Below are 25,155 nucleotides of genomic sequence, written 5' to 3'. Positions count from 1 at the left end.
ATATGATCCATGGGTCTTAGTCCACCAAACCCTAATCTAAGGAAAATTAAAGCAAAAACAAGTAAAGGAATTAATGATGAGAGAAAAATCAACGAAATAGAAAAAAACAAAGAACTTTAAGTCATGATTTGAAACCTGCCAACAAGAAAACTCTGTGGCTTCACTGATAAATTCTATCAAATACATAATGAAAAAAAAAATAGCAATCTCGCACAAACTCAGCACATACAGAGAACAGAACACTTTGCAACATGTTTTATGAGGTAACCATGACCCTACTGCTAACACATCAGAAATAAAACTATAAACAAATATCCCACATGAATTTGGTACAAAAATCCTCAATAAAATATTAGCAAATTGAAACCAGTAACATTAAAAAGGATGATATCATCATGGCCAGGTAATGTTTAGCCCAAGAATGTAAGAGTTGTATAACATCATCACTCCTCCCCTCTAAATCAATGTTAATTCACCATATTAACCAAATAAAAGGGAAAAAACATATGATATTTCAATGGATTTAGAAAAATCATTTGATGAAATTCAATACTCATTCTTAACAATACTCAGGAAAATGAGTAATAGTAGGAAAGTATTTCAATGTGATAAAGAGCACTACACAAAAACTACACCCAATATGCAATAAAAATACAGAGTGAGTTTCTCTAAGATCAGGAGACATGAATGACCACTCAAATTTTTTTTTATTTTAAGACAGCATCTGACTGTGTTGCCCATGCAGTGGTACAACCCTGGCTCACTGCAACCTCAACCTCCCAGGCTCAACTCAAGCTATCCTCCCATCTCAGACTCTCAAGTAGCTGGGCCTAGAGGTGTGTGCCACCATGCCCAGCTAATTTTTTAAGTTTATAGAGATGGGGGTGGGCTGGGTGGGTGTCACTATGTGGCCAGGGCTGTTCTCAAGCTCCTGAGCTCAAGTGATTCTCCTGCCTTGGCCTACCAAAGCGCTGGAATTAAAAGCGTAAGCCACTGCACCCTGCCTCAAAATTTATTTTCAACACAGTACTGGGAGTCCAAGCAATACAATAAAGCAAGAGAGAGAACAGTCATAAAGATTGGAAAGAAGATATAAAACTAATTTTGTTCACAGGTAACAATGCATATGTAGAAAATTTCTAAAGGAATCTATAAAGTAGTAAAAATCAGCTGAATTTCTATATACTATCAAAACTGAATTTTTTTTTTTTTTTTTAAGACAAGAGTCTTGCTCTGTCACCCAGGCTGGAGTGCAGTGGCACAATCTCGGTTCACTGCAAGCTCCATCTCTCAGGTTCACGCCATTCTCCTGCCTCAGCCTCCTGAGTAGCTGGGACTACAGGCGCCCACCACAACGCCCGGCTAATTTCTCTTTGTAACTTTAATCGAGACGGGGTTTCACCGTGTTAGCCAGGATGGTGTCGAACTCCTGACCTCATGATCCACCCTCCTCGGCCTCCCAAAGTGCTAGGAATACAGGCGTGAGCCACCGTGCCCAGCGAAAATTGGAAATTATTTGAAATGCCAATTACAAGGATCAGTTTTTAAAGCACCTAGGAATAAGTTTAATTAAAGACTGAAAATAATGGATTATGGTTGAGATAAACTAAATAAGATGTAAATAAACAGAGATATACACTATGTTTATTAGAAGATTCAATGATGTCAAGATATCAAGTCTTTTCAAATGGATCTATTATTCAAGGCAATTCCAGTGGTTTTTTTCACAGAAACCGACAAGCTGACTCAAAATTTATGTGGAAATACAAAGAACCTAGAATAATTCTACCAAAATAATGGGAGGTTCAAAGGCTTACATTACCAGATTCTAAGACTTACTATAAACCTACTATCAGTAAGACAGCATGGTATTGCCCAAAATAATAGAAAACATGGACAAATAAATCACTGGAACAGAATTTAGTATAAAATAAACCTACCTGTACACATATAGTCACCTGATTTTCCTAAGCAACAATGCAATTTAATGGAGAAAATATTTTCAATAAGTGATGCTAGAGTACCTAGCCATTTGCATGGAAAAATATGAACGCTGACCCTTCAGAGCATGTACAAAAATTATTAATAATTCAAGATAGATCATAGACTTAAATGTGAAAACCAAAACTTTCCCCTTTCACGTATTTCACTTAACTGATGAAAACAGCTATCTCTTTATCAATTTTTTTTACAACTTTACTGTATAAGTTACATAATATAAAACCCACCCGCTGGCCGGGCGCGGTGGCTCAAGCCTGTAATCCCAGCACTTTGGGAGGCCGAGACGGATGGATCACGAGGTCAGGAGATCGAGACCATGCTGGCTAACACGGTGAAACCTCGTCTCTACTAAAAAATACAAAAAACTAGCCGGGTGAGGTGGCGGGCGCCTGTAATCCCAGCTACTCAGGAGGCTGAGGCAGGAGAATGGTGTAAACCCGGAAGGCGGAGCTTGCAGTGAGCTGAGATCCGGCCACTGCACTCCAGCCCGGGCGACACAGCCAGACTCCTTCTCAAAAAAAAAAAAAAAAAACCCACCCGCATTTTAAGTGTTAACTCAATAATTTTTAATAAATGTATGTTATTAGCCATTACCAAAATCCAGTTTCCCTTTATCTGTTTTTTAAAGGTTAAGCAAGCAAAAACTACAGAAAAGCCACAAGTCAATCGATTTCCAGAATCAAGCCCACTCTTTTCCCTTTCCCAGTTATCTCAGTTCTTATGTATATCACATATAAATGACATTCTATATCAAGTAATTTAAGATTAATGCTTAAATAACTTGCTATTGTTCTCTCAGTATCTTCGCGTTTCAAGACATAACTCTCATAATGTAGAAAAAAATTTTTTATCTTCTTTTCATTTAGCACACAACACGCAGTTTGTTTGCAGTAGCTGGGAAACTCCCTGAGGCTAGATCTTGGCTGCTACTGCAATAACTGCTTTCACATCTTCCTGAGAAATTGAACTTGCTAAGTTATAAACACTCTAAGAAAGGATTTCTTCTATTTTCCAACAAAAACTTTATACATAATACACGAAACCTTGCCTTGGGGAGAGAATTTTACAAACAGTTAAGTTTCATTCTTCTAAGAAGTCTCTTCTATCCAAATAAATTAGGCAAAAGAATACCTAGGCAAAAATCAATGAATTACAAACATCAATTAAAAGGATTTTTTTGTTGGCATTATGTAATCAATGCAACAAATAACACTATATATTAATATGTGACAATACCAGCCACTCTAAGACACGTTAAGAAAGTTTTAAATACTCCTGATAAACTCATTCACTTAACATTTGCTGAGTGCCCAGTAATGCCAGACATTCTGTTAGGCACAGAGATTAACAAAGTAAATAAAGCACTGTCTCTACATTCAAGAAATTTACAAGCCAGTGCGGGAGACAGACAAGTAGACAATATGATGTAATTTAACAGATGCTATGATTAAACATACATATAGGCAGTAAAGGTGCACATAAGAACCACCAATATTATAGCACCTTCCATAAAACTGGTGCTTAGCATGCCCTGTGTAACTAACCTGCACATTCTGCACATGTACCCAGGAACTTAAAATAAAAATAAATTTTTTTAAAAAAAGGAAAGGGGGAAAAAAAAATAAAACTGGTGTTTAGGCTGTGCATAGTGGGTCATGCCTGTAATCCCAGCAGTTTGGGAGGGCAAGAAGGGTGGACTGCTTGAGCTCAGGAGTTCGAGACCAGCCTGGGCAACATGGCGAAACCCCGTCTCCACAAAAAATACAAAAAATAATTAGTCAAGTGTTCATGCCTGTAGTCCCAACTACCTACCTATGGGGCTGACGTGAGATGATCACTTGACCCCAGGAAGTCAAGGCTGCAGTGAGCCAAGATGGTGCCACTGCACTCCAGCCTGGGTGACAAAGTGAGACACTATCTCCAAAACAAAAACAAAAAAACCTAGTGCTTTAATTAAGAGAAATGTAGAGTACAGAAGAAAATAAAAGAGCTCTTGGCAGGCCAAGGCAGGAGGATTGCTTGAGCCCAGGAGGCCGAGACCAAACTGGGAAACACAGTGAGATCTTGTTTCTACAAAAAATAAAAATAAAAATAAAAAATTAGCCAGGTGTGGTGGTGCACACTTGTAATCAGTCCCAACTACTCAGGAGGCTGAGGTGAGAGGATCACTTGAGGAAACCAGGAGACCGAGGTTGCAGTGAGCCATGGATTGTGTCGCAGCACTCCAGCCTGGGTGACAAAGCAAAACCCTGTCTCAATTTTAAAAAATAAAGCACAGTACAATGATGAGAACTACCATACCAACATTTATAACTGTGAAATTTCATAATATGAGGAATCACCAAAAGGTTCTGAAAGCAGAAGGGGGAAAGGTTACATTCAAATAGCCAGAGCAAATCATGGCATCAAACTTCTCAACAGGAAACTGGGAGGCAACAACACATTTTCAAAGAACTCGTTACAGAAACAATTTTATAAAATGTGAAAAGCAGAATAAAGCCTATTACCAACATATAAGAAGAAACTGAGGGGTGAAGAGAGGTGAAGCTGGGAACTATTTTCATCATAAGTAATTTTACTTAAACATCTTAAAATTCTATGCTCCACAGATACTTTCTAAAGAAACTACTGAAAAATGAACTTCACAAATCAACAAAAACAACACAAACCAGTAAAGACAGCCTAAGATATGGTACACAAAAGAACCTACAGGGCCAGGTGCAGTGGCTCACACTTGTAATCCCAGCACTTTGGGAGGCTGAGGCAGGAGGATCACTTGAGGTCAGGAGCTCAAGACCAGCCTGGCCAAAATGGTGAAACCCCGTCTCTACTAAAAACACAAAAATTAGCACGGCATGGAGGCATGAGCCTATAGTCGCAACTACTTGGGAGGCTGAGGCAGTAGAATCCCTTGAACCCAGGCAGCAGAGGTTGCAGTGAGCCGAGATCACGCCACTGCACTCCAGCCTGGGTGACAGAGCGAGACTCCATCTCAAATAAATAAATATATATACATATAAACAAACAGACAAATAAAAAGAACCTATATGAAAATAGCAAATGTAAAGTTAGCAGGACGACAGCAAAGGAAAATCCCAAGATGGCAGCTTGGTAGGGGGCTAGAGAACAACCAGAACAGATTGGCAAAGGAGAATAAAGAGCTCCCGAAGCACGCAGAGGAGGTACACACAAAAATTTACTTTCAATAGAAGAATATGTGTATGCACATATATGTATGAATGTGTGTGTGCGTATGAATGAACCAAAAGATTTTATTAAAGAATGTAGGTAGAAGAGGGGCCCAGTCACTCACGCCTATAATCCCAATACTTTGGGAGGCCGAGGCAGGCAGATCACCTGAGGTAGGGAGTTGGAGACTAGCCTAATCAACATGGAGAAACCCCGTCTCCACTAAAAATACAAAATTAGCCGGGCGTGGTGGCGCATGCCTGTAATCCCAGCTACTCGGGGGGCTGAGGCAGGAGAATCGCTTGAACCTGGGAAGCGGAGGTTGCAGTGAGCTGAGATCGAGCCATTGCACTCAAGCCTGGGCAATAAGAGCAAAACTCCGTCTCGGGGAGGGGGGGAAAAAGGAATGTGGTCTATAGAATAAGCACCAGTACATATAAAATTACAAATATATAAAAAAAAAAAGCAATAATTAACTACTACAAAACAAAGTTAGAAAATTAACTCATAGTGTAACATTTGGCTCAGCAGTATAGAGTATTTATCTTATTAAAAAAAAGGGATCATTTGGCCAAGCATGGTGGCTCACACCTATAATCCCAGCACTTTGGGAAGCCAAGACAGGAGGATCACTTGAGCGCAGGAGTTCAAGACCAGCCTGGGAAACATGCTGCAACTCCATCTCTACAAAAATAAAAAAATTAACCAGATGAGGTGGCGCACACTTCTAGTCCCAGCTACTCAGGAGGCTGAGGTGGGAGGATCACTTGAGCCTGGGAGGTTGAGGCTGCAGTGAACTGTGATCACCCACTGCACTCCAGCCTGGGCAACCAAGTGAGACTCTGTCTCGAAAAGAAAGCAAAATTAGTTGACCAAAAATTATGATAATGATACTAAGAGAATTTAAAAAAAAAAAAAAAGGAGTAACTATACTAAGAGGATTTAAAAAGAGTAACAACTAAATGGCCTACATATTGTACTAGAAAATAATTTTTTAAACGGATTACATGTAAAATTGATAATTATTTGGCATTATGCATATGACCCAGACAGAGGCAAATACCACAAGAAATAGCTAAGATGGAAAAACTAATTTCCTCTATGAAGAAAACTAGGGGTGAAAAACGGTAAAGCAAGTCACTACTATTTTTCATCATAAGTGATTTTTTCTAATCTTTTTAAATTATGTATTATGTATTTGCTGTATAATGAGCTTGCCTGGTCTTTGTCCAGGGTTCCTGGTACAAAGCTTCTAAAATATTTGGTATTTCCAGAGTGACAGAAGGGACTGTCATTCACGAGCCCACTGGCTCACATCTGAGTTTATGCTAATGACATGACCTGTGGTAGACCCCCTAAATAGATCCAGGATGGCGCTGGTCTCCAAAAAGAATACTGTGATTAAAGAACTGGGACTCTGAGCTAGCTCAACCTTTAGGGTGGGGAAAAGAACTGAAGATTAAGTTCAATCACAGATTTTGTCAATTACCCCTACATAATGAACCCCCAAATTTTTTAATACCAAAGCTTAATAAAGCTTCCTGGTTGGTGAACACATTGATGTCCCAGAAGGGTGATGTACCCTATATGTTTCCATGGGGAGAGGGCATGGAAACTCTGCATGTGAGACCCTCCCAGACCTTGTTCTTTACGTCTCATTAGGCTGGTTCTAATTTGTATTCTTTTTTTTTTTTTTTTGAGGCGGAGTCTTCACTCTGTCGCCCAGGCTGGAGTGCAGTGGCACCATCTCGGCTCACTGCAAGCTCCGCCTCCCGGGTTCGCGCCATTCTCCTGCCTCAGCCTCCCAAGTAGCTGGGACTACAGGCGCCCGCCACCTTGCCCGGCTAGTTTTTTGTATTTTAGTAGAGACGGGGTTTCACCATGTTAGCCAGGATGGTCTCGATCTCCTGACCTCGTGATCCGCCTGCCTCGGCCTCCCAAAGTGCAGGGATTACAGGCGTGAGCCACCGCGCCCGGCCACTAATTTGTATTCTTTACAGCAAAATTCTAATTCTAAATACAGCATTTTCCTGAGTTCTGTGAGTCTAGTGAATTAGTGAACCTGAGGGAGATTGTGAGAATCTTAGGATTTGTAGCCAACTGGTGAAAAGTACAGGTGGCCTAGAATCTCCAGTTGTGGTTAATGTCTCAACTAGGGGCAGTCTTGTTGGGGACCATGCATTTCAACCTATGGAGACTAACTATGGGTTCTTATTCAGTATGTCAGGTGGGGTTAATACAGAATAGTACTATTTTTACTTAATTCTGTAAATTGTAAGGCAACTGTGTACCTCTGAAAAGTTAAGCAGATTAGTAACAGTATTGAATTTCCTTTAAAAAATTAAAATTCTGACAAGGGCAAAACTAGAAGAAAGAATGCTGCAACAACCTGAGCAATACACTCAAGAGAGTAAGAAATGCATCAAAGTAGTTAAGAACCAACAATGACTAGTTAGAAAAACGCCTCACCACAGAAGTGGAATACAGTAGGACCATGGTCAGGCAGTTAACCATCATAAAGCTATACCAATTAAAACAATGTGATTTGGGCCTTAAGGGTAGACAAATTGATCAAGGGAAGAAAACAGTGTCCAAGAACATACACACACACACACAATCACCTGAGTAACCCCAATGGTCAATAAATAATACAAAAAGGTGTTCAACTTTGCTAATCACTAGAAAAAGACAAACTACAACCATAATGCTCCCAGTTTGGCCACTATTTGCCACCTACTACTGAAAGTCCTATTTAGAGCAATTAGATAAAAATTAAAAAAAAAAAAAAGCATATTCAAATTGTCAAGGAGTTTGTAAAGATCTCTCTATTAATAGATGGTGCAATCCTACATATAGAAAACTTTCAAAAACCCACTCTCAGTACCCCCCCCAACACAACACACACACAAACCACTCACTTCAGCAAATTCAGCAAAGTTGAAGAATACAAACTCAACATACAAAAGTCAACTGTATTCCTATACAATGAACAATATGCAATACAAAACAGCAATGGGCAATATAAAAAGAAAAAGAAACCACTCAATATATAACAGCATCAAAAAGAATGCTTACGAATAGATTTCACTAAGAAAGCAAAACAGTTTTACATTGAAAACCATAAAAGCATTATTGAAAAAAATTAAAATGGAAAGATATCCCATGTTCATGAACAGGAAGAAAACCCAAAGCGTTGAACGAATTCAACAAAATCCTTATCAAAATCCCAACGGGATGTTGCAGAAGTAGAAAATGAAACCTCGGCCGAGCGCAATGGTTCATGCCTATAATCCCTGTAATTCCAGCACTTTGGGAGGCCAAGGCAGGCGAGTCACAAGGTCAGGGGTTTAAGAACAGCCTGGCCAATATGGTGAAACCCCGTCTCTACTAAAAAGACAAAAAATTAGCCAGGCATGGTGGTGCACACCTGTAGTCCCAGCTACTCAGGAGGCTGAGACAGAAGAAGCGCTTAAACACGGGAGGCAGAGGTTGCAGCCAGCCGAGATCACATCACTGCATTCCAGCCTGGGCAACAGAGCAAGACTCAGTCTCAAAAAAATAAAAAGAGGAAGAAAATGGAATCTCAAGGGACCTTAAATAGCAAAAACAATTTTGAAAAACAAGAACAAAGTTGGTGGTCTCATACCGCCCAATTTGAAAATTTCTAGCGATCAAAATAACGTCATACTGGCATAAAGATAAACATACAGGCAAACAGAATACAGAGAGCTGAGAAATCAATCTGCACATATGTGGTCAATTGATTTTCAACAGATGCAAAGACCATTCAACGGGAAAAGGGCAGTCTTTTCGTTTTTTGTTTTTTGAGACGGAGTCTCGCTCTGCTGCCCAGGTTGGAGGGCAGTGGCACAATCTTGGCTCACTGCAACCTCCACCTCCCGGGTTCAAGCAATTCTCCTGCCTCAGCCTCCTGAGTAGCTGGGACTACAGGTGTGCACCACCATGCCTGGCTAATTTTTTTTTGTATTTTTAGTAGAGACAGGGTTTCACTATGTTGGCCACACTGGTCCCAAACTCCTGACCTCGTAATCAGCCCGCTTTGGCCTCTCAAAGTGCTGGGATTACAGGCGTGAGCCACCGCACTCAGCCAGGACAGTCTTTTCAATGAATGGTGACGGGAAAACTGGATACACACATGCGAAAGAATGAAGCTGAACCCTTACCTTATACCACTAATAAAAATACTCAGACGTGGTGGCTCACACCTGTAATCCCAACACTTTGGGAGGCTGAGGCGGGCCGATCACTTGAGGTCAGGAGTTCGACACCAGCCTGGTCAACATAGCAAAACCTCATCTCTACTAAAAATACAAAAATTAGCCAGGCATGGTGGCAAGCGCCAGCTACTCAGGAGGCTGAGGCAGGAGAATCACTTGAACCCGGGAAGCAGAGGTTGCAGTGAGTCGAGATCACACCACTACACTCCAGCCTGGGTGACAGAGCAAGACTCTGTGTCAAAAAAAAAAAAATTCAAAATTGATCGCAGACCTAAACTTAGGTAAAACTATAAAACCCTTAGTAAGAAACATAAGGGAAACTCTTTCTAATGTTAGATTTGGCAATGATTTCTTAAGCATAACATCAAGCACAGGTAAGAGAATAAAGAATAGGAAAATTGTACTTCATTAAAATTAAAAACTTGTGCATCAAAACACACTATATAAGAATGAAAAAACAACCCACAGAATGAGACAAAAGATTTGCAAATATTTTATCTAATGGATTAATATCCAAAATATATAAAGAACTCCTGCATCTCAACAACAAAATAACGACTCAATTTTTAAACAGACAAAGCTCTTGAATAAACATTTCTCCTTATACAAACGGTAAATAAGCATGTGAAAAGATGCCTAAATAACGTTGTCAATCATTAGGGAAATGCAAATTAAAAACCATAACGAGCTATCCCTCCATACCCATTAAAATGGCTATTATTAAAAATAGTAAGTGCTGGCCAGGATAAGGAGAAATTAGAACACTTGTGCACTGTTGATGGGAATGTAGAGTGGTTCAGCCACTTTGGAAAACAGTATTGTGGTTCCTCAAAAACTTAAAAATAGAATTACCATATGATCCAGCAATTCTACTTCTGGGTATACACCCAAAAGAATTCACTGGCCAGGTGCAGTGGCTCACCCATGTAATCCAGCACTTGAGAGGCTGAGGTGGGTGGATCGCCTAAGGTCAGGAGTTCAAAACCAGCCTGGCCAACATGGCGAAACCCTGCCTCTAATAAAAATATAAAAATTAGCTGGGTGTGGCAGCACATGCCTATAATTCCAGCTATTCTGGAGGCTGGGGTGGGAGGATCACTTGGACACAGGAGGATCACCTGGATGCAGGAGGCAAGAGGTTGCTGTGAGCCAAGATCACACCTCTGCAATCCTGCCTGGGGGCGACAGAATGAGACTCAATCTCCAAAAAAAAAAAAAAAAAAAAGAATTCGTAATTCCATTATTCACAGTAGCAAAAAGGTAGAAGCTATCCAAGTGTCCATCAACAGATAAATGGGATAAGGCCAAAGAGATCGGGCAAGAGGCCTTCAAGTGCAATGGAAAGCCACTGAAGAATTTTAAGAGGGGACATAATCCCCTGTAAGTCATATTTTTCAAAGATCCTTCTGTCTACCAAACAGAGCATGGGATTGTGGGGGGAAAAGCAGCTGGGAAACCAGGCAGATGTTATGCATCAGGGATGGTATTTTGGACTACAATAACAACAGCAAAGATGATACAAAAATCAGCAGGTTCATGTACTATGGGTAGGGATATAAATGGTTATAACCTTTTAGAATATAATTTAACAATTAATTAAAATTTAAAATCCTGATCTAGACAATTCCATTCCGAAGAATTAATCGCTATATTTGCAAAAGTGTATAAAAACTGTGTGTAAGAAATTTTACTGAAGCATTATTTGTAGTGGCTAAAAAAACTAAAACAATTTCAAGAGCCATCAACAGAGAACTGATTAAATACATCTTATGGATACTAATGCAGCCCCTTAAAAATGCCTGTCATAGAATGTATAATGTTGGGGAAAAAAGCAGGATTCTAGACTGTGGGAACAGCATTTTTGTAAAACTGTTCATATTTGTCTAGTATTGACATTTATGAATTAATTATTGTTTTAAATATATCAAACCAGGCCAGGCGCAGTGGCTCACGCCTGTAATCCCGGCACTTGCGGAGGCCAAGGCAGGCGGATCATGAGACCAGCCTGGCCAACATAGTGAAACCCCTATATAAAATTACCCAGGCGTGGTGGCGTGTGCCTGAAATCCAGCTACTCGGGAGGCTGAGGCAGGAGAATCACTCGAACCCAGGAGGTGGAGGTTGCAATGAGCTGAGATTGTACCACTGCACTCCAGCTGGCACAACAGTGTGAGACTTTGTCTCAAAAAAATCAAACCAGAGTGATTCTCTCTATAACAATGTCATTCTCACTCACTTGCATTCTGATGAGCTTTCTTGGGAGAAAAATATATGTGCCAGAAACTTGAGGTGCGCAATCAACTAATCAAACGGAAAAACATCGGAAAACTATGTCACACATGGAAAAGCTGTGCTTAGGTTGGAATTATGTAAAACCTAAGATGCAGGAATTTGTTTCATTTGGTACTTAGAAAAGTACCTGAAACTAAAAGGTATTCAGTTACAAATAAAAGATAACAAAAATCATAAAGGAGTATAATTTTCCCCCAAATGTTTGAAGGTCTTGTAAAAGAGGCCTGGTGGTGCATGCCTGTAGTCCCAGCTACTAGGGAGGCCGAGGCAGGAGGATCGCTAGGGCCCAGGAGGTCAAGGCTACAGCAAGCCATGAACCTGCCACTGCAATCCAGCCTGAGAAACAAACAGAGCAAGATCTTGACTCAAAAAAAAAAAAACAGGAAAAAAAAAAAAAAAGCAGCAGTAGCCTCTAGAGATAGTGAAATCAGAATAGCTAAAAACAAAACAGACAATACCACATGTGCTGACAAAGATGTAGAAGTAACAGGAACTCTCATAATACATTTTTGGTGGAAGTGTAAATTGGTATCATCCTTTTGGAAAATTCTGGCAGTGTCTACTAAAAGTATGCCTACTGTATGACCCAGCAATTCTCCTCCTAAGACATATAACAAAAAGACACTAGCGCATGTCCACCAAAGACACGTATAAGAAAGTTAATATTAGTTTTATTCATAATAGTCAAAAACTAGAAACAATCCAAATACATATCAATAGGAGAATAACTTAACAGGTTTACGTAATCAGGCAAAAATAATGCAGAGTTTTCTGATTTGAATGACTACGATAGCTAATGCAAAAAAAAAAGGGCAGGATTTAAAAGCAAAAAGAAAAATTCAGTTGGAATTATCTATAATAATGAACATTTTGATCTAGAGGTCTGGAACTAAGAAGAGAGACAAACAAGCTAGAGATATCAGTAGCTTTAAAAATAATCACTATTGGTAGGGCACCGTGGCTCACACCTGTAATCCCAGCACTCTGGGAGGCCGAGGCAGGCAGATCAAGAGGTCAAGAGATCGAGACCATCCTGTCCAACATGGTGAAAGCCCATCTCCACTAAAAATACAAAAAAACAGTTGGGCGTGGTGGCACACGCCTGTAGTTCCAACTACTCAGGAGGCTGAGGCAGGAGAATCACTTGAACCCAGGAGGCAGAGATTGCAGTGAGCCCAGATCATGCCACTACATTTCAGCCCAGGTGACAGAGCGAGACTCCACTGGGCATGGTGGCGGGCACCTGTAATCCCAGCTACCCCAGAGGCTGAGGCAGGAAAATTGCTTCAACCTGGGAGGCAGAAGTTGAAGTGAGCCCAGATCGCGCCACTGCATTCCAGCTGAGGCAAGAGAGCCAGACTCTGTCTCAAAAACTAAAAATAAAAAGTAATAATTGGTGGGATGTAATGGTTCACCCCTGTAATCCAGCACTTGGGAGGCTGAGTTGGGTGGGTCACCTGAGGTCAGCCTGTCCAACATGGCAAAACCCCACCTCTACTAAAAATACAAAAATTAGCCGGGTGTGGTGGCACATGCCTGTAATCCCAGCTAGTCGGGAGACTGAGGCAAAGAATTGCTTGAACCCAGGAGGCAGAGATTGCAGTGAGTCGAGACTGTACCACTGCACTCCAGCCTGGGCAACAGAGCAAGACTCTGTCTCAAAACAAAATAATAAACAATATTAGATGGGAGAAGAGGTCAAAGTCATAGATAAGACTACAAGATGGCCATGGACGGTGGCTCATGCCTATAATTCCAACACTTTGGGAGGTGGAGGCGGGTAGATCACCTGAGGTCAGGAGTTCAAGACCAGCCTGGCCAACATGGTGAACCCCCATCTCTACTAAAAATACAAAAATTAGCCAGGCGTAGCGGCACATGCCTGTCATCCCAGCTACTTCAGAGGCTGAGGCAGGAGAATCACCTGAAACCAGGAAGCAGAGGTTGCAATGAACCGAGATCATGCCACTGCACTCCAGCCTGGGAAACAAGAGCAAAACTCCATCTCAAAAAAAAAAGAAAAGAAAAGAAAAGAAAAAGAAAAAGACTACAACAGCTGGGCATGGTAGCTCATGCCTGTAATCTCAGCACTTTGGGAGGCTGAGGCAGGAGGATCACTTGAGGCCAGGAGTTCGAGACCAGCCTGGTCAACATGGTGAAACTGTCTCTACTAAAACTACAAAAATTAGCCAGGCATGGTGGCATGCACCTGCAATTCCAGCTAATCCAGAGGCTGAGGCACTTGAACCCAGAATCCCTTGAACCCAGGAGGCGGAGGTTGCAGCGAGTCAAGATCATACCACTGCACTCCAGCTTGGGCAACAGGGCAAGACTCTGTCCCCCTTCCAAAAAAAAGAAAGAAAGAGAGAGAGAGAGAGAGAGAGAGAGGGAGGGAGGGAGAGAAAGGAAGGAAAGAAAGAAAGAAAAGAAGACAGGAAGAAAAGAAGGAAGGAAGGAAGAAAGGGGACTACAGGAGCATAATACTAGGAAATAACCTTCATTTAATAAATATCTGAATATATTATAAGGAGTCAGTAAGAATAACTGAAAGAAGGGGAAAAAATCAAGAGTTAGGAGAACCACGTGAATTGTATGGTAAAAGCCAAGGAACAAAAAATAGAGTTTCAAGTAGGAGAAAATGGTCAAGCAACAGCAAATGTAGCAAATAAAGCCTAAAGATCAGTGCATTTACCAATAGCATTAGCTAAAACAAAGCAGAATGACAAATCAATCATATATCAGTAACTGAATAGAAAATGGGAAAATAGTGTGGGGGGGGTGTGTGTGTGTGCACGTGCACACGCATGTGTATATAATTTTTTAGACCCTTAAATCAGAGGTTGGCAATTATTTCCTGTAAAGGAACAGATAGTAAATATTTTAGGCTTTACAAGCATCTATGGTCTCTGTCACATATTCTTGTATACACACTAAAATAAGCTATAGGCCAGATTTGCCCAACTCTCGCCTAAAAATAATTTCTGCTCCCATATCAAGCATTTAGAGAAAAAGTTTACACAGAGCTAAATACCATTTTCACACATAAAGATAATGTTATTTCTTGGAGCATGATTCGAGTTGCTTTTCTCCCTTCAGTGACAGCAATACTACATGTTAATAAATCTGAACCACTCTCTTGATTCATTAAAATCAAAAGCTCAACCATATGTAATCCCAACAGCTGCTTTCTATAACAAAAAAAATAGGCCTGGCCGGGTATGGCGGCTCATGCCTGTAATCCCAGCACTGTGAAAGGCCAAGGCTGGCAGATCACTTCAGCTCACAAGTTTGAGGCCAGCCTGGGCAACATGGCAAAACCTTGTCTCTACTAAAAATACAAAAAATCAGTCAGGCATAGTGATGCATGCCTGTAGTTCCAGCTACTCAGGAGGCTGAGGTAGGAGAATCACCCAAGTCCAGGAAGTCAGGGCTGCAGTGAGCCGTGATTGCACTACTGCACCCTATTCTAAGTGACAGAGCCATACACTGCCTCAAAAAACAAACCAACATACATCTGACCCTTTAACCTAAAGAACTTCTTCAGGCCCTATCCTCCAAAGGAATTTTAATAAATTCTGCATCATCCAACGGTACACTCAACTATTTCTGGATAACAAGGGTAAAAATATAATTTGTGGTCAACTGTTTAAATCCATTTTAATTATGTTAATCAAGATGATTAAGCTGTGGCTGAAGAATCAAGTTTAAAGACAGCATCCACCAGTTGCAATTACAAACAATACCACAGCAAAAAGTATAACCCGAAAGAACCTTTCCCCTTTGACAAAAAAACTGTATGCATTGCTTGAGTAGCACTTACTCCTGCTGCAACAATCCTTAGAAAAAGCAAAGCAATAACCAGCTCATAGACAAGGCAAGGGGAACTCATGAGCATGGTGATTCCAAATTCAAAAAATAGTAGCTGTTAGTGGCCTACAATTTTAGCAAGAAAAGGAAAGTAAAGGGAATTCGTGTGCAGGGATTTCTTTACTTTTGCTGAACTTGGGTTTAAAAATCAAAATAATGGCTGGGCGCAGCGGCTCACACCTGTAATCCCAGCACTCTGGGAGGCCAAGGTGGGCAGATCACGAGGTCAGGAGATCAAGACCATCCTGGCTTAACAGAGTGAAACCCCATCTCTACTAAAAATACAAAAAATTAGCCGGGCGTGGTGGTAGGCGCCTGCAGTCCCAGCTACTCGGGAGGCTAAGGCAGGAGAATGACGTGAACCTGGGAGGCGGAGCTTGCAGTGAGCCCAGATCATGCCACTGCACTCCAGCCTGAGCGACAGAGCCAGACTCCGTCTCAAAAAATAAAAAAATAAAAATAAAAATAAGGCAAGTTCAGGCCGGGCATAGTGGCTCACATCTGTAATTCCAACACTTTGAGAGGCCAAGGCGGGTGGATCACCTGAGGTCAGGAGTTTGAGACCAGCCTGGCCAACATGGTGAAACTCCATCTCTACTAAAAAAAAAATTCAAAAAATTTAGCCAGGCATGGTGGCACACACCTGCAATCCCAGCTACTTGGGAGGTTGAGACAGGAGAATCGCTTGAACCTGGGAGCCAGAGGTTACAGTGAGCCGAGAAGGCGCCACTGCACTCCAGCCTGAGCAACAGAGCGAGATTCCATCTCAAAAACAATAAACAAACAAAAATAAGGCAGGTTCAAACAAAAAGAAACAACAGTATCATTCACAATAGTCAAATTCAAGTTTTGCTTTTTGGAACTTTGTGAAATCCTCCCCCCCATCCCATCTCAAATATTTTAGATTTGTGGTTGGTTGAACACACAGCTGCAGCTTCCATGGAAGACTGATTGTATAGACAACTCATGATTACAGGCGACTTTCTGTATCTGAGGAGGACTGGTTCCAGGACCCTCCCCAGATACCAAAATCTGAGGATACTCAAGTACCTTAGTTGGCCAGTTTTATCTGTGGATGCAGAACCAGAAGATGTGGCGGGCCTACTATAATTGAAGAAGGGAAGAAAACCCCATATCATAATGGAAACAAAACTTATCTACACAAGGCACAAAATGCATTTACAGTCGTTATTTGTACCTAATACTTGTGAATTTACTGCCTGAGGGATATCCTAATCCATAAATTGCCCAAACAAAGAAGCAGCTGAAAATTATTACTAGTTAAAATAGCATGTTTACTGTTTCTTTAAAATTTACCTGGCATAACTGAAGCCTTGTACCCTTTGACCAACATCTTTCAGTCTTTCTCTACCCCCTGGCATCCACCATTCTACTTTCTACTTTTATGAATATTTTGCAGTATTTGTCTTTTTTGTTTTGTTTATTTCACTTAGCACAGTATTCTCTAGGCACATCTATGTTATCACAATTGGTATGATTTTCTTTTTTTCTTGAGACAGAGTCTCAAATGTAGTAAGGTGTTGGCATCCTCAGGTGGTCCTGGAACCAATCCCCCAAGGATATCAAGGAACATTCTAAATACATATGAATAATTCAGATAAGTTATCCAATTTGCCTACAATTCTAGATCCTGAACCCAACTGATTCTCATTACAGAAAAATTATCTGTCATTTCACAGAATGTAAAAGCAGTTGTAGTACATTTTATAGTGACTTACTTTATCAACATCTGTAGCATTCCACAGAACCAAGATGTTAAATCCAACACCTGGCCCATCTCAATCTTCCTTTTATTTCTAAGAACAGAAAAACTACTACTTACCATTCAGAAATCTCTTGCTTCAATTGAGGAACTTCACTAAGTGCTGAATCAGTATCCATGAAACCAAGAAAGTCTCGTTTTATATTAAGGGAAGTCTTCTCCAAACCCTTGCCTGATGTTTCATGACCCCTTGACAAAGGATCCAAATCACCTGGTTGTATCTCTGACCCCTGACCTTCTGTAAGACGGACCCGATGACCAGAAGAACTGGAAATATTATTCCCTTCTTGGTCAGAGCTGTTCTTTTGTTTTCCATCTCTTTGGGGCTTACTATTCAGCCCATCATCCCGAAAGCCTTTGGCAAATGGATTGTAATCTATTTTCAGTTGAGTAATCTGAATGTTCTGATAAGCTGTGACTGCAAAGAATTCAGTCTGTGGGAAGGTAAAAGTGTGGACACCAGGGCCATTTAATTGTATCACCTCCACAGCCTTTTCTGCAGGCACCAAATGAAGCCTTGGCAGGTAACGATGCATAGAGTGCAAGATGATATGCCCTTCTTGGTCCAGTGTATTGTTGGTAAGTTTGAGTTTATAGAAAGATACTGGTTGATGCATCCAATAATGACCTGTGGAAGGAGATTCTGGATGAATAAAAACCCTCCCCAAAACATGAGGTTCAGCCTTCCCACTGGGTTCCCACCAACGACCATTCCACTTATAACGATGGTTATCCACAGGAGATATATCCATGACAAGAATATACTTCAAATTTGAATCTAAACCTGTTATCCAATAACGACAATAAGGAAACATGCGTCTTCCTTGCTTGGTCAGAATCATTTCTGTGCTTCGATGATAGAACTCATTCCACATACTATTGTTATCGAGGGTAACAGTGATTCCACCCACAGTACAATCAGCTGGAAGGCAAATCTTCCCTTTAGATTTTACTGGTGATGACACACTACTAGCCAAAGCACAGGCATCCTGATTAGTAACCAAAATTCCTTGATCAGTTTTGCCATTTCCTGGCTGCTTTAAGATGACAAAGAAGGTAGGTGCTGCTCCTGCCACTGTTCCACCATCTTGATTAGCCAATATAATCTGCTGTTTCTCCTCCATGATTTCAGTAGGAAACTCAGTAGTAAGACAACTGTAATCACCACATAGTCACAATGGCCTTCCCATCCTAAGAAACAAGCAAAAAAACCAAAAACAAAAAACACCCTTTAATCAAGTGAGTATTTATTTCTTGAACAAAAATACAAGAATGATGTCATCCCCAAAATATTCCTAAATTCTTGTAAGACTTTGCTTCTAAGCTTTTCTTTCAATTACAGTAAGAATATTTATTCTGGAATATCTAATCATTTTTTAAAGTTCATTTTAATCTAATTAGGTAAGTCGCTCATATCCTAATCCTCTAACAATTCACTATAAATACTATAATCTCACACAAAGAAACAAAAGTATATATTCATTATTTAAAAAAATAAAAGTATACAAAATTAAAAAGTTAAATTTGAAGGTTATGCATTTTTAAAGCATCCTAACACTTTATGAATTAATTTGCCAGAAGATTCCTTTACACAGCAAGTTCCCCTGTGATGAGTAAATTAAATAAGTAAATTTCCATTTTCATTCCAAAGAGCTAATTGTACAGAATTAGTTCTTCACATGGTTCAGAAGACATGGTTCCATAAGTAAGTAAAAAGCTATCTTAACTTCTTAGTACACACATTTAAAGAAGCCATGACAAATCACTGGAACTCAATGGACCTTACACTGAAAAAAATTCCAGATGAACCTAATATTTAATTTTTTTATTCCTAAATCCTGAAAAAAGTTTTTTTATGAGACACAAAACCTAAAACCAGTAAAGCAGGAAAAAAAAAAAAAGTTGATAAATTTAATATTATATAAGGCCAGGTGCGGTGGCTCACACCTGCAATCCCAGCACTTTGAGAGGCCAAGGCCGGTGGATCATTTCAGGCCAGGAATTCGAGACCAGCCTGGCCAACACGGCAAAACCCCATCTCTATTAAAAACTAAAAAATTAGCCGGGTGTGGTGGTGCATGCCTGTAGTCCCAGCTACTCAGGAGGCTGAGGCACGAGAATCACTTGAACCCAGGAGGCAGAAGGTGCACTGAGCCAAGATCACGCCACTGCACTCCAGCGTGGGTGACAGGGAAAGACTGTCTCAAAGAAATAAAAATAAAATAAAATGTAATATTCTGTAAATTTTTTAATCTGGCAAAATCAAAAAGCAAACAACTAACCAGGAAAAGGTATGTGCAACTTATAAAGAACTCATTTCCCTAATATAAAAAGGAGACTAGACATGGTGACTGCCACCTATAATCCCAGCACTTTGGGAGGCCAAAGCAGGAGGATCGCTTGAAGTCAGGAGTCCCAGACCAGCCTGTCCAACATAGTGAAAGCCTGTCTCTATTAAAAAATAATAGTGGCCGGGAGCAGAGGCTCACGCCTGTAATCCAAGCACTCTGGGAGACCAAGGAGGTCAGATCACTTGAGGTCAGGAGTTCAAGACAAGCCTGGCCAACATGGTGAAACCCCATCTCTACTAAACATAAAAAAATTAGCTGGACATGGTGGTGTGCGCCTATAATCCCAGCTACTTAGGAGGCTAAGGCAAGAGAATCGCTTGAACCCAGGAGGTGGAGTTGCAGTGAGCCAAGATGGCACCACTGCACTTCAGCCTGGGTGACAGAGCAAGACTCTGACTCAAAAAAATAAAATAAAAATACATTAACAATAATAATAATATTTATAGGCTTCCTACAAATCAACAAGACCAAAAACCTAACAGAAAAATAAGTAAAGGATAATAAACACAAATGGCTATGAATATGTATATAGTGAAGAGGAAAGGAAATTAAAATCATCTTGAGATTGTTTTTTGGTTTTTTTTTTTTTTGAGATGGAGTCTTGCTCTGTCGCCCAGGCTGGAGTGCAGTGGCCGGATCTCAGCTCACTGCAAGCTCCGCCTCCCGGGTTCACGCCATTCTCCTGCCTCAGCCTCCCGAGTAGCTGGGACTACAGGCGCCAGCCACCTCGCCTGGCTACTTTTTTTGTAATTTTTTTAGTAGAGACGGGGTTTCACCGTGTTAGCCAGGATAGTCTTGATCTCCCGACCTCGTGATCCGCCCGTCTCGGCCTCCCAAAGTGCTGGGATTACAGGCTTGAGCCACCGCGCCCGGCCTTGAGATTGTTTTTTTACTTATCAGACTGGCAAAAATCAAAGCCTGGTAGTGTTGGAAAGGGTATAGGTCAACCAGCATTCTCCCCTAACTAGTTACTGGGAGTATAAAATAACAGAATCTCTATGAGAAAGGGAAACTTGAAAATATCGAAAGTACAAATCCATATATCATCCTACAACAAAGAAGTTTTTCCAGGACTTTAAGTTTTTTTAATTCACTGATAAAACCCACTATAGGACTTTATTTTAAATACACACACCTATGATAAATGATATCTATACAAGATTATCCCCTGCATTCCCATTTATAACAGCAAAAGACTAGACAGGAAGAGAGAAGTCCTTAAAGTGGTAAAACAAATGATGGCACATCCACAGAGTGGAATGATAACAGTCATAAAAGAGAATGTATAAGCTTAATGAATGCATGCAAAAAATATCTACAAGATATATTAAGCGCAAAATGTTCAGAAGAGTTGTAAATTATGCCACACGTCTTTTAAAAGTTTTTCTGTTTGTCTGTTTGTTTTTGAGATGGAGTCTCGCTCTATTGCCCAGGCTGGAGTACAGTGGCTCAATCTCAGCTCACTACAAGCTCCGCCTCTCGGGTTCATGCCATTCTCCTGCCTCAGCCTCCCCAGCAGCTGGGACTACAGGCAACCGCCACCACGCCCGGCTAATTTTTTTGTATTTTTAGTAGAGACGGGTTTTCACCATGTTAGCCAGGATGGTCTCAATCTCCTGACCTCATGATCCACCTGCCTTGGCCTCCCAAAGTGCTGGGATTATAGGCGTGAGCCACCGCGCCCGGCCTAAAAGTTTTTTATTGTACTTCTTAAACTTCAGACAGGGAGTACACGTGCAGGTTTGTTTATATAAGTGTACTGCATAATATAAGGTTTGGGCTTCTAATGATCCCATCATCCAAGCAGTGAACATAGTACCTGATAGGTAGTTTTTCAACCCTTGTAAAAATTTTTTTCCTTAATAAAGTCAAAGAAATAGACAGTATTTCGGTCTTTAAAATAAATAAACCAAAGAATGAAAAAGAACAGGTAAATATTTGCTTTACACAGACTATCTCTGGAAACACAGAACAAAGTAGTACTGGTCATATCCGAGGAAAACTTGATGACTTGGAAAAGATACCCTTTTACACTTTCTAAATTTTGTGCCTTGTGAACACACAATCTTTAAAAACTAAAAAACAGGCCAGGTGGGCAGGTGCAGTGGCTCACGCCTGTCATTCCAGCACTTTAGGAGGCCGAGATGGGAGAAACGTTTGAGGTCAAGAGTCCAAGACCTGCCTGGTCAAAATAGCCAGAGTCGGTCTCTACCAAAAAAAAAAAAGAAAAACAATTAGCGGGTATGGTGGCTAGGAGGCTGAGACAGGAGGACACCTTCAGCAGCCCTGAAAGTTCAGGTTGCAGTGAGCCATAACTATATCACTACACTCTAGCCTAGGAGACAGAGTGAGACCCCATCTCTTTAAAAAAAAAAAAAGTTAAAATTAAATTAATTATTAAAGGTTATAAAAAAAAAAAAGGTCATATATATTGTACGATTCCATTTATATGAGATGTCCAACACAGGCAAATCTAGAGAAACACAAAGTAGATTAGTGGTTTCAGGCGAAGGGGTAACTGGGACTAACTACTAAAGGGTGTGGGATTTCTTTTTGGTGTATACTTTAAAATGATGAATTATGTTATGTGAACTGTATCTCAATAAAAAGTTATAATAAAGAAATCTGATGCCGGCCGTGGTGGCTCATGCCTACAATCCCACAACTTTGGGAGGCTAAGGCAGGAGGATCACTTGAGCCCAGGAGTTTGAGACCAACCTGGAAAACACAGTGAGACTCCATCTCTACAATGGTGTGTACCTGTAGTCCCAGCTACTTGAGTGGCTGAGGTGAGAGGATCACTTGAGCCTGGGGGTGGGGAGGCTGAGGCTACAATGAGCTGTGATGGGGCCACTGCACTCCAGTCTAGATAACAGAGTGAGACCCTGTATCAAAAAAAAAAAAAGAAATCTGACTGCTAAAATCAACTGAACTGATATACTAAATAAAAGCTACAGCTTCTAGTTTTTATACAAAAAGGAAGATGACACTTCCCCACCCCTGTGTAAGTGGGTCAGTAATCTTAATCAAATTCAGCCATTATTAGTCTTCATTATAATTAAAAAGTATTTTACCTTTCATCAGGGCTAATGGTGAGCAGTAAAAGCATCTAATCTGAATTTTACCTCTTCTTACAAGATTGGTCATACATCTCCAAAGCTTAAAATATCTGTTAGTCTACAGATAATAGATATTTTTAAAATCAAGACTTCAAAAGGTTTACTACTGTTTCCTATTATGACTAGAGATAAAAATAGAAATTCACTTCCTAACACTAAAGCACTAATATCAGGGAAGGTGAGGAACAACAACAAAAAATCTCTCCTCTGATGAGAAGTTTATTTTTAAAAGACAGATAAAATTTACAGTGATTGTTTTCAAAAGCTGCCTCAAGCTTTTACCTATGAAGTTCATTGGTTTTTTAAAACTAACACACTTAAGCAATACCTATCAGAGATTGACAAAACAAAACTAAACAGACTCAAAAGTGACAAATAAGGTAAAATATTAAAGCTTAAAGAACTGGCAAAAAAAAAAACCTTTACAATGATGTATAATTCAAACAATGCAAACTCCTAGCTTGTATTTATTAACTCATAAACTTCAAAGTTTTGTTACAAATCACCAACTATTTTTGTGAGTCAAGTATGCAAAACATCCTTTGTGTGCATGTGCTCCATGTGAGCACAACATCCTTAGGTGTATTTAACATGACTAAGGCAGCAAAGAAGTATATGAAAAAAAATTTTGTTATCCCAAACCTATAAATTACATGAAAAGGTGCCAAATTTCTTAAACATTACCTTTCTTTTTTGTTGTTGTTTTTTTTTTTGTTTTTTGTTTTTTGTTTTTTTGAGACGAAGTCTCACTCTGTTACCCAGGCTGGAGTGCAGTGGTACGATCTCGGCTCACTGCAAGCTCCACCTTCTGGGTTCACACCATTCTCCTGCCTCAGCCTCCTGAGTAGCTGGGACTACAGGCGCCCGCCACCACGCCCGGCTAATATTTTGTATTTTTAGTAGAGATGGGGAAATTTTGATTTTCAGATCATTACCGGTAAAATCAAGACAGAGAAGTTTTAACCAATTCTTTAAAAATTACTATCTTTTTATTTATTTATTTATTTATTTTTGAGACGGAGTCTCGCTCTGTCGCCCAGGCTGGAGTGCAGTGGCCGCATCTCAGCTCACTGCAAGCTCTGCCTCCCAGGTTTACGCCATTCTCCTGCCTCAGCCTCCCGAGTAGCTGGGACTACAGGCGCCCGCCACCTCGACCAGCTAGTTTTTTGTACTTTTTAGTAGAGACGGGGTTTCACCGTGTTAGCCAGGATGGTCTCGATCTCCTGACATCATGATCCGCCCATCTGGGCCTCCCAAAGTGCTGGGATTACAGGCTTGAGCCACCGCGCCCAGCCAAAAATTACTGTCTTCTAAAGATTAATCTATTAAATGTCAAAGATGCAACTGACAAAAACCCAGTTTAGTGAATATTAGACTGCACTTGAAGTAAATTTTACACTAACTTTATATACACACATTTTGAGTTTTTCTTTCTGCCTAAACAAAAAATTAGTGCAGAGAAGTCACATTAACCTATTTCAACTTTGTGCACGGGCATCTAATAAAAAAATGTAAAAATGGGCCGGGCGCAGTGGCTCAAGCCTGTAATCCCAGCACTTTGGGAGGCCGAGATGGGCGGATCATGAGGTCAGGAGATCGAGACCATCCTGGCTAACACGGTGAAACCCCGTCTCTACTACAAAATACAAAAAAACTAGCCGGGTGAGGTGGCAGGCGCCTGTAATCCCAGCTACTCGGAAGGCTGAGGCAGGAGAATGGCGTGAACCCGGGAGGCGGAGCTTGCAGTGAGCTGAGATCCAGCCACTGCACTCCAGCCTGGGCGACAGAGTGAGACTCCATCTCAAAAAAAAAAAAAAGTAAAAATGTGCCTGAAGACAAGAAAACAAACTTTCTGACTTATGATTTGTATAAGACTGGTTTTTAACTCCACTTATCAAATTAATCCATTAGTTGATGAAAATGCATTGAATTAAAGACTTAATTTACAACTAAAACCATCTCTATCTTGAGCCATAATAGCTCCTGGTTTAAGAACATGGAATGAAATTCTTATTCTACATCAAATCTAAGCACAGATTCCACTTCACTATAAGCATATGCCTAGGTTTGGAGCTACCATACGAATTTTCTTTTCTTTTCTAAGATAAATATTGCAAAACATTTTAATTTTCTAATCAAAAGGCAGTCAATTAACGATATTCAGCTGTTTCAGATACCCAGACCACTCGAAAGTCTAAGACAATCTTAAGCCAACTGCAAAACTTAAATGTACTTTAGAAAAGGGTAGGCTAGGCCGGGCGCAGTGGCTCACGCTTGTAATCCCAGCACTTTGAGGGGCTGAGGCCGGTGGATCA

General features: G+C 40.5%; 1 protein-coding gene across 3 annotated transcripts in view; it reads right to left on the bottom strand.

Moving 5' to 3' along the window:
* MGA (MGA, MAX dimerization protein) overlaps positions 1–25,155 on the bottom strand; it is a 106,776-nt gene that overhangs the window by 78,354 nt on the left and 3,267 nt on the right. For all 3 annotated transcript variants that reach the window (XM_025390742.1, XM_025390744.1, XM_025390743.1), the window contains exon 2: positions 17,431–18,561. In XM_025390742.1, the coding sequence (XP_025246527.1) occupies positions 17,431–18,494 (1,064 nt within the window). In that variant the 5' untranslated portion in view covers positions 18,495–18,561. The remainder of the gene's footprint in view (positions 1–17,430; positions 18,562–25,155) is intronic.

This window comes from Theropithecus gelada, chromosome 7a, assembly GCF_003255815.1.
Source record: "Theropithecus gelada isolate Dixy chromosome 7a, Tgel_1.0, whole genome shotgun sequence".
Classification (NCBI taxonomy): Eukaryota; Metazoa; Chordata; class Mammalia; order Primates; family Cercopithecidae; genus Theropithecus; species Theropithecus gelada.
Note: the sequence above shows the minus strand (reverse complement) of the source record. Positions and strands in the feature narration are given on the sequence as shown.